Consider the following 10791-nt stretch of genomic DNA (forward strand, 5'->3'; position numbering starts at 1 on the left):
CAATAGCGCTTGGGCTCTGGGGCATCAGTGGGGATAAATGTGGCTGATCTGTGGAACAGGACACGCACCTGAGCCCTTGGTCTTTGTATCCCCAAAGCCCTGCTTGATCTGATCTAATTCCCACAGATGGGACCCATCTGCCTCTGCTGTTGTCACTTTAAATACACAGCTTCATTGCCCTTTGCCTGAAAGCCTTTTGTTCCCCTAGAGGCCCCCATTAAGATGCAAATGTCTCCAGGATCCTCAGAACACTGTCAGCTAACACAAGACTTGACAGCTGACATTTGGTTGATGGATGGTCAGAGAGAATGTCTGGAGATGGGATTCCTGTTAGATGGTTTTTGTGGTGTGTGTGTGTGTGTGTGTGTGTGTGTGTGTGTGTGTACACCATGAACCCAAGCTTGTTGCTCACTACTGGGAAGGTTAATTAATAACTCCAGAATAGGTTGTTGGGACAAGGAAAAAAAAAATCCCAGACACCAGCAGGATTATCATGACTTGGGTTTGCAGGCTAATACAGAAGAACACAAGGGCGCTTGAGACTGGTAGACTTCAGGACATAAATCATTTGTGGTCTTCTCTATGTGTGGACTGCAGTTCATTATGGTCACTGGCTCTTTTAGGTTCTGTAAACCTAACGGAAAACTACGAATCAGAAAGTCACTGCCAAGTATGATGGGAGATACCTGTAATTCCAATACTTGGGAGGTGGAGACAAGAGATGAGGGTTCAAGGCCAGCCTTAGAGAGTTGGACCAGCCTGGTCTATGTGAGACCCTGTCTCCAAAACAAAAACTAAACCAAACATAGCAAATTTATGACTCCTGTTTTTACCTTCTTCTTTTTCTTTTTTTCAGGAGAAGTTAGTCCTGCAGCTTAGCATAATGTAGAAAGCATTGTTTTCCCCAAAAAATGTGAAAGCAGGCAAAGGGGCTACTTTGCTGGAAGACCCTGGGGGATAGAGAAAAACACCTTACCTGGAGGGTCAGAGGTGGGCAACTGTAGTCAGACTAGAGAGTGAAATGCAATTTTCACACAGCAGGGTGGCTTCATTCAGAGTGTCACATAGCAGAGTCTGTGTGAAACCAGCAACACATTGATCTGAAGGACTTCCCAAATTAATGGCTTTAGAATCAACTAGAAGGTGTGGAAGCCAAAGCTTACATATGTTATCCCTAAGTAATGCTTTGTGTGTGTGTGTGTGTGTGTGCTCACGCGCGCGTGCATTCATATATGTATGAACAGAAAAGTGATGGCTGGGGAGATTTACAAGATTTGTGTGTAATTCAGAGGAGTCTCTGAAGTTTACAGATCAGGAGTGATCGTTTGAGTGTGTAAATGGTTGTGAAAGAAAGGCCAGGAAGGAAGGGCTCCAGTCAAGAAGAAGTGTTCTGAAAGGATGGTGAGCCCACACCTATTGGTGCTCAATTATATACCAAGGGCACAGATGACAATGAGGTATATAGGGCCTGTCCCCAGAAGGATCCATTCTAATAGCAGGAGTTGAGAATGGAGGTGCCAAGGCCCCAGCATAAGAGCCAGAGCAAGCTGAGCTGGTGGCTGAGGATTAAAAAAAGGAAGACACAGGGACTTTGGGAGAACGTGGATGAGGAGGCAGAAAGGCACCAAGTACATATATGCATACTGTTAATCTCTGCTCAGTTCTTCTGAGAAGGCCTCTTGAGTTCTGGAGCTACCTGGGACTTGTAGGTGAGGTGTGACTTAGAGGGACTGAGAAAGTCTGTCAGACACCTCCCCCTGAAGAGGTTTCCTACCCTTGAACAACCCCCTGCACCACGACCACCACCACCACCACCACCACCACGACCACCAGCACAAGCATCCCCCACTCCCTGCATTCCTAGGGAGGGGATGGGGACCAGACTTGAATGCAGATAGAATCCTGCAGCTTAGCGATTCCCAGCAGGAGGCTGAAGAGTCTGGTATCCTCAACTTTATGTTAGAAACTTCAGGCTGATGAGGGCTGGGTATCACCCTTGGAGAAGGTTAAAGGGCCCACATCAGCAGAAGGCACTGGACAGCGTACACAGAGGATCCCATCACTGTGCTGTCAGTAAGGTCAAGATGATGCTGGTCGTGATCGATAGGAAATTTTATATCATCTACAGTGGCCCCTCTGACCCCAGGTTCACCCTTCTGTTACTTCTCCTTTATCACTGTTGTTTTAGAAACTGATTTCCACCTCAGGGAAGGCTCCACCTGACCCTGAACCCCAGCCTCTTGCTGCCAACTACTAGAGGGCTTCACTTTCCAACCCAGCATCTGCCCTCTTTCCAGCCAATCTGGGAGAGGGCTTCCCCTTCCCCAAGGGTAAACTGGCCCTTTACCAGGTGCCATTTTACCTCTTCATAGATCTTATTACTGGGTCTTTGGAACACTGCCTGGAGTCACCAGGCACATGGGTGTGGCATCTGGCTATCTTTCCCAGAGTCCCCCACATTGTAGTTCTTGCTACACAGCTCAACACGAGGGAAGCTCTCCTTTGAGATTCACTTGCATCTGTCTTGATGCTTCTTAAGCCCCAGTAGGATTCCCTGTCTCGGGACAGCCGAGGAACAGCAGTTCCATCAGCATCCTTCTCACACAGAAGCAGCAGCACACGGGAACCAGCTCTCCATCACACTTGCTCTCCACACAACATCGATTTCCAGTCGCTCTCCCGCTGAACTTGTGAGAATTATTAGTTCTTCGTGTTCTGCTTTCCCCAGTCCAAACTGAGACTTCTCGCCTTGTGTTTTCCCTTCTTATTTATTTTTTAAACCCGTCCAGCCTTGTTATAAATGGTCAGTGGAACTCCCTTCAGCCTGTTTTATGCTCCACTCCCAAGGCAATACTTAGTGTTCCTGACTTGGAGAACTTGAACACAAAGAAAGAAAATGGTGGTGGTCGGGGGCTGAGTCTTCTGATTCGTGGGAGACCTGAAGGGCCCTGCTCTTTTGATTCTTGTACCTCATGGTAATAAAGATGCTGACCATGGGGGCCCCACGCTTTGTGAATGACTAGAAGAAGTTATCAAATGCTCCGTTGTCCACTGGAAGCCACTCTTTGCTTTGGTGACATGTGGTCTCCTGAAGCACTCTTGTCTCAATCTTCAGCCCCCGTAGTCTTCCTCCGCCAGCAGATGCATCTTCCCAGTTCACTCCTGCTTGGATGTGGATGCTGTCCCATTTGATCCCTCCTCTCCTAGCATCTTCCACCTTTAGAAAAGATGGAGGAGGTAGTTGGAAGGGTGGTGGGTCCGCCTAGAAGTCACCCCAGAGTAGTGGCTAATCCAGTTTCTCTAGGGGTTGAGGCTACTGAGCCCCAGCATGGCAGAGGCTGTAAGCTCCCGGTTTTTTTCTCCTCTGGGCTGCAGGAAGTGGACATTTACACTGTGAAGACGGAAGAGCTGTCCTTCACATCTGCCTTCTGCCTGCAGATACAGCGCAACGACTACGTCCATGCCCTCGTCACCTATTTTAATATTGAATTTACCAAGTGCCACAAGAAAATGGGTTTTTCTACAGGTGAGCTCTCTACTGAATTTCTAGAACTTTCCCTCTGTGCTTCCTTGGTGTCTCTTCACAGTAACTAAGACTCATAACGCACAGATCCATTCATCCACAAATAGGTTTGCTTATTCATGAGGATAGAGACCTGAGACCAATCCCTCCCTCCCAAAGATTTCAGTTCTCAGCACTGACATACTCACTGAGGTTCACATTTCCAACACATGACAAAGGTCCACAGGTATGAGTTCCTGGAAACTGTGAGTGTGCACTCAGGGGCTGAGTAAGTGTGCTAGAAGCAGAAAGAATGTTCTACCATATCTAATTACTTATTTCTTACCTATGTGGGGATGGAGATTCTTTTTTTTTTTTTCTTTTTCTTTTCTTTTTTTTAATCCGTAGACAGGAGGCAAAAGAATCTTGGTGTCCAATATCTGGCCAGATGTGGTAGTGCACACCTTCAATCTGTCAGCACTTGGAAGGCAGAAGCAGGTGGATCTCTGTGAGTTTGAGGTTAGCCTTGTCTACATAGTGTATTCCAGGCCAGCCGGGGATACATAGTGAGACCTGTCTCAACACACACACACACACACACACACACACACACACAAATTCTGTCCAATTCAAAGTCTTGCTTTGGATTCAGTGTTTTCTTTGACTACAAGACTAGGCTCTTTGAGCTCTATCATCTAGGTCAGAACTGGTATTCTCTTGCCCTTGGAAAAACTAGAGATCCCCCTGATTTTGGCCATTGTTGAAGGCCGCTGTCCTTCAAGGATCCGTAGGTGAGCTAAGAGCTCTTTTTTCCAGTGGGCAGGAGCAGCCCGGAGAGGAGAAATAAGATTCTGCTTGAGCTTGAAGGACACAAAGACCCAGTATAGCAATGACAGGGAGCGTGGGTAGTGGTGATGAGTCAGTGGGGTACTCTGGGAAAAGCTTTAGGTCTCTGAAGCTTATGTCCTGACCCGTGACTCTTAGTAAGGCTTCTTTGCCTATTGGACTTCTGTCCGGATAGAGGTGACTCACTGGCTCTGTGGTGGCAGGATGCCATTCTCATGGCCCCATGGACCGGAGGTTTGGGTAAAGCTCATCCCAGACTCAAAGCTGTTGCCTCTGGGCTTCCTGAGAGAAGGTATGGGCTTGAAGTGTCTAGCTCCAGGCTTAGTCTACTCTGTTGACTATCCTCCCCCCACCCCCACTATCCCACTCAAATGGAAAGTCATGGTAAATCCAGGCTTATCCTCTGCCTTTGAGGTATTAGCAAGCCATGGCCTCTCTTGTTTTTTCAAAACGCCATAAAGTTGAGCTCAAGAAGGATGTTTGTAGTCTTCCAAGTCTCTGATTCCTGTGTCTTGTACAGTGACTTGCAATATGGAGTCCGTGAACTATAGCCCCAGCATCCCCCATATCCAGGAAGGTGTTACCCTAGATCATCAGTTCAGAAATTCTGGGGGTGGCCCAGTTATCTGTGCCTTGGCAAAACCTCCAGATGGCCATGATTTCTACTTAAGTCCGAGAAGCACTGCTCTCCTGCAGGACCCTCTTGAACAAGACAGTTGAGAGTTCAGCTGAGCCCGAATCCCTTCCAGTAGGCCAAGCCTGTCTCCTCAGCAAGGCATGCCCTCTCTACTCACCAAGTCTTCATACCTCTTGTAAACTCTGATCCTGCTTGTTGAGAGCCAGAGGAAACAATGCGGTCTGTTCATCTCCTGGTCCTCTCAGGAGTTTAGCACCAGTTTTGTGTCTAGTGTGTCAATGACATCTTTATTAGACCATATGGACTTGGTAATGAACTCTACTCCGGCTCCTCACTCTCCCGCTGGCAGAGTGATTTCTTTCGGGTGTTAGGATCACAGATGCATACAAGTTGATAATCCCTCTGTTTGTTTCAAGGCAAACTATCAAAATTGGACCACCCACACACGATTCACTTTTGGCTTATTTGTTTATTAATACAATGAGTACTCATGAACCCACCACCTAACTCAATAACTAGGATGGAGATGAATTATTAACTAGGATGGATCTAAATTATTAACCACAATGCAAAGAGTAGCTAGAAATAAATTTATTATTGTTTCTGTTGGAATGTAAGTGCCCGAGTTGTGGAGCAAACTTAATTAAAATATAAATATCAGCTAAAATAGATAATGAATAAATGATAGATGGTTATATTTATAATTAATAAATGTAAATAAACTAATTCATACTCACAGAAGAACTCCCTGCAAGCCCACCTCAGAACTTAGTGGCTTAGATGCTATCGGTATCTCTCCTTCTTTTTTTAATCTAAATGTCTCATTTCCAGCCATTCAGCTGGTAATGCTTCTAGATGAATATTACCCTACGTTAAATATTCCTGTGTTCTGGCTACGGTATTAAGAGTTTTAACACAATCATGCATATGCAAAACCATGACATTGGGTTGTGGGAGTTTGTGGATGCATTCCTCCCCTCCCTGTAGGTGCCCCCCACCACTGATTCCCCACTGAGTTTCCTGTCTCAGACTCAGTGCAGCCAGCTCTGGGAGATCCACTCAAAACAGCAAATCTCATACTGTGTAGCTCGAAAATGATGCCCGCTAATGGTTCTGGCTGCTTTACAGCACCAGGCAGAAGCTATCTCAAACAGGCAGACGCACCCAAGGCTCCAGGCTCTGCCAGCCAGAAACACAGCTGTCCCTGTCCCCTTGCACTCCCCCTGTGTAGCAGTCCCAGAAGGCTGTGAGGTGGCTGAAAGCTGACTTCAAAAGTTAGTTCTTCCAAGGTAGGATGTTCAGCGCCAGAAACGACCTTGAGCTGGAGACTTTGTGGGTCTCAGGCAGCCTTTTCCAGATTTACTACCCTGCGAATCCGAGTCATTTTCCAGGTCAAAGGAGCCTCTCGGTGCAGTCTTTAATTTCCCAAAACTTCACTAGACAATGCAGCTCCGAATGCACAGCTAGAACAATCCTACGGAGAAATACTAATCACTTAGCTACTAGGAAGTGAAGCAGGAAGCCGAATTCTCTTCCTTACAACACAGGAGGCAGCTCCCACTGGCTCTCCTGGTTCCCTGTTTCCCCTCCTCACCCAAGACCACAGCGCCTACAGCTCTGCTTGGCACTAACCACTACTTGCCTGAAGGTCTTCTAAGGGTATAGGGTCTTCAGGAAGGATGTGGGTAGAAATGCAAAGCTGTGATCACTTTAGGCATTGTTGGACAAACTCAGAGCTACACCTGGTACATAACTGACACCCAAAGACCTCTGAACACATGTCCTTATATCTGCAGCACTGCAGATGGTATGAATCATATTCACCCCAAAAGGCAGAGTGAAAGTCCTCAGTAATCTACAAGCAGGGTGGCTGGGCTGACACCCAGAATATTCCCAAGAGAAACTAATCCTCACACTACTGACTCAAAGCTGTGCCATCCTGGGTTATGGTTTGGGACTGGGAAGGGAGGAAACCTTATTATCACAGATAAAGCAAGCTGTAGACATCCACAGCCACGTCCTCGCAGTAAATGAGTTCCACCCTGCACACTGCAGCATTCCAGATAAAACCTGGGTGTTCCAGAGCATCAGAGTCAGGTGGTGTGTCTTTGCAGTTAACCCCTGGTTGGTGGACTGATACTTGCGCACCAGTTCATGTAATAACACACCACCAGCTGCCGTGGCTTAGTAGCTCTCCCTAATGTGGTTTTGTGATAACCAATAGGTTGTAAGTAGAGTGTCCCTGTGAATCAGCTTTCAATTAAGGATGCTTTGGCAAGCAAACCGGAGATCTAGGGATGACTGTCCTGCATGAACAGACGGGAGCCATGTCCACAGGTACAGAGGGACATGTGGTCACGCTTCAGTATCTATGTTACCCATATAACACCTCAGGGATAAATATCACATCATAAATCTACAGATGATGGAAACAGGATGCATGCCTTTAATTTCTGCTGTTTCTATGGGGCACGGTGGAAAACCCAGACAGAAAGCCTGAGACAGCCACCTCTGGCTCCACTCTGGAAACCATATGTTTGTGGAGGTCCTTAATCTTTTGAAACAACGTTCCTCCCACCCAGGGATGGGATGCATGTTTCGGGGTCACTCGGAGGTAGACTGGCCTCACCGGCCAGCAGATCTGAGCCAGCAGAGGTAGACTGGCAGAAGAAGCCAGGGAAGCTCAGATCCTCGAAGGACTCTCATTGGATGAGAGAGGAGGCAGTTTGAATCCCCTTCACTGAAGGTCTTTAGGAACAGGAGAGACACCTCCCTGAGTGGGTAGAGGTGGAGATGGGGGCGAGGGTGCTGTCAGTCACACTCCGGCATTCAGCAGACACAGCCAGAACTTGTCTTTTGACAGTTTATTTAGAGGTAATTGGCAGCAAGCATGCTGAGAGCAGGTGGTCTGCCAACAGCAGCATGGTTTGCAGGCTGGGAGCTAGGTGGACTTGAGGCCCAAGTCTCTGCAAAGCACAAACTGTATGTGGTCTCTCATTCCTCCATCCTCTCCTCCGCCCCCCGCCCCATGCCCAGACTGTTTTGCTGTGACCTTGAGTTTTTATTGATTTTCAAATGCACACACTGAAGGCTGCTCTAGCCTCCATCTTGACCACTGACATTTGATCAAGGCAGCTCATTGCAAACAACAAGGGGGGTGGAAATGCCTCTTCGCTGTCATTAAAATAGATCTTGGGGTTTTTGAAAGATCTTTGAGGTCACCCCCATCTGACTTGACACATGACAATTAAACTTGCTTTCAGTGGTGTTCTCAGCACTGGAGGACGAACCAGCAACTCAGTTCCTATGACTGTGGGGCAGCGCCACTTCCTCCTGCAGTTACACCTCTGGGTACTAGTAATTCCCAAAGCCACTCGTAAGGTGCACATAAACTTCCCGTGCAAAAGTCTTTGGTGTGCTCGAAGGGCACCCCTGACCTTCCCAACTCTTGTTGCTGCTCACATTGGTTTTAAGCAAGAAAGATAGTCAACTGAGGGAAGACAAAGGTCTAAGCCAAGAGGAGCTCACCATTAAGTGAGGCTTCTGCAGCCCACAGGTTTCAATTGAGCATCTTTAGGCACATCACACATCACAGGATGCTGAGCTCCAGGCTCTTGACACCGTCCACTTGCCATTAAACTCAGTGCTTCTAGATTGAGTATGGTGAGAGCTGAGCAGTGCTAAGCAAGGCCGGACTGCTCCCACTCCCTAGGAGCCTGCAGAGGAGGTAAACAATTGAGGGGGAGACGTTTACTCTGAAGCATACCAGACATTGTGATGACATCACTTCTGGATGCCCTTGGAGCTCTGGATTTAGGTTGGAGTGGTCCAGGAAGGCTGGCCTTGAAAGAGGAGGATGTCACAAGTAGGAAAGAAAGTACTCTGGAGGCAGTCCCTGCCTGAGAAAAGGATTGCATCCCAGGACACAGGACCCTCCCAGTGAACTGGAGACTACATGGAATTCAATGATAAATACCACGGAGGTGCATACACTATGATGACCTTGAACTGTGCAGGAGGAGTGATCTCTGGAGGAAGATTTCCCTGCTTTTTCTTCCTGGTACTATTGGGAAGGCAGGGCTGGAATCTTATACCAGGACTGGACCAGGGTGATGGGTACCAAAATGGGGGAGACTCACAGGTAAAGGAAGTTATTCGAAGGAGGGTGTTGGTTAAAGTTGGGAAACTGGCTGAGCTGTAGAGTTGCCATACATGATGTCATAAGTCTGCAAGTGATAGAGACAGGATGGTCTGTTATGTACATCTCACACTCTGAGTCTTTAATAGCACAGGAGCACAGGGAGGAGGTTTGCTTATGCTATTGAGGCTAGTTGCTGAGGGGGCTTTGAGCACACCAGCTGCCTCTCCTCTGACCCCTCATTAAGATTACCAGTTCTGTTCGGCTGGGGCTGAAATGGGAGATCTGGCATTGGGCTGAGTCAGGAGTTCTGGGTCTTGCTCCTGACTGCCTGAAAGTTGGAATCTGGGCAGAAATCGGAGATCCATAGAAAGCTCAGAACTTCTGTGTGGGTCCCGGGTTTCAGCTGACTCTTGTTCATCTCTGACTCTCTCCTCTCTCTGTCTCTGTCTGTCTCTCTTTCATGTCCATCTCCAGCCCCTGATGCTCCCTACACCCACTGGAAGCAGACTGTCTTCTACTTAGAAGACTACCTCACTGTCCGGAGAGGGGAGGAAATCTATGGGACTATATCCATGAAGCCAAATGCCAAAAATGTGGTGAGTCTAGAAACCCCATCCCCACCCCCACATGGCCAAGGCCAAGGGAGACACAAAGCTGACTCCTGAGGAGCTCTCAGAAATCCCCCACCTAGTCTAATGCCATGTGTACAAATGGACAAACTTCTAGGGGAGGCAGAAAACATCTGTGTCTACAGAGTACTAGCCCTGATTAGGTGACCTCAACTTTGACTCTTCCAAACTCCAATGGCTAGAGGCTTTCTAGACTCGGAACTCAACCATGAGGACAGCTCCTGGAAGTTCTCAGGGGAGCCTTTGAGAATGGATGTTGTATAAATGGGTTCCGCTTCATTTAGGGTGAGCTGAGCCAGGAAAAGCAGGTGTCTGGTTTACTTCTCCAGCTGGCCCGGTGGGGCCTTTCTGAGAAGCCCCTGTATCTGCACAGATGCTGAAGGTCTGCAATTGGTGGAGGGTAATATCAAAGAAGTCCCACTGACCTCAGTTATCACCTAGATAAAAATCCCAGGACTGCTTTCATGTGAAGACAGGAAGGCTTAGGCTAGGTGTCAGAGCTTTTCCTGTGAGGATAAATGGAGCTCCTGAACAGACTCCTGAGAACTGGTCATGGAGGCCCCTTAGTTAGAAATCCAATGGCAGCCTATCCCCAAGGCACCAGGAGATGTTCTATACCTGGGAAGGGCTACAATCTGCAACCTCCCACCTCCCCATGGCTCATTTTATGACCCTTTGCTCTTTCCTCATAGCGAGACCTCGACTTCACAGTAGACTTGGATTTTAAGGGACAGCTGTGTGAAACATCTGTATCTAATGACTACAAAATGCGTTAGCACACGTGGGAAGCTGCGGAGAGCAAGCAAGAAGAGGCAACTTACTCAGTCTGCCATGCTGCCCCAAGGAATACTGTTAGGAGGACCACACTCGACAACCAGAGCTTTCCACTTTGCCTTGAAGATTGGTGAAATCGCCCAGGCCTTTCCTGGGACCCCCGCCATCACAGGGAGCCTCCAGTTTCTCTGCTATGCCCCTGGAGCCCTTCACAAAGGCTTAGTTGTTGCCTTCCGTGATGTGGCTGGGGCTTCGAGGAGGG

At 48.0% G+C, this 10791-nt stretch overlaps 1 protein-coding gene across 2 annotated transcripts in view; it reads left to right on the forward strand.

The window, feature by feature from the left end:
* PRMT8 (protein arginine methyltransferase 8) overlaps nt 1-10531 on the forward strand; it is a gene marked incomplete at both ends in the record, with an annotated part of 77519 nt that extends 66988 nt beyond the window's left edge. For both annotated transcript variants that reach the window (XM_080914700.1, XM_080914701.1), the window contains 3 exons: nt 3376-3526; nt 9601-9722; nt 10448-10531. In XM_080914700.1, the coding sequence (XP_080770826.1) occupies nt 3376-3526; nt 9601-9722; nt 10448-10531 (357 nt within the window). The remainder of the gene's footprint in view (nt 1-3375; nt 3527-9600; nt 9723-10447) is intronic.
* Nucleotides 10532-10791: the final 260 nt, after the last annotated feature.

Source organism: Micromys minutus (assembly GCF_963924665.1).
Source record: "Micromys minutus genome assembly, chromosome: 3".
Classification (NCBI taxonomy): domain Eukaryota; kingdom Metazoa; phylum Chordata; class Mammalia; order Rodentia; family Muridae; genus Micromys; species Micromys minutus.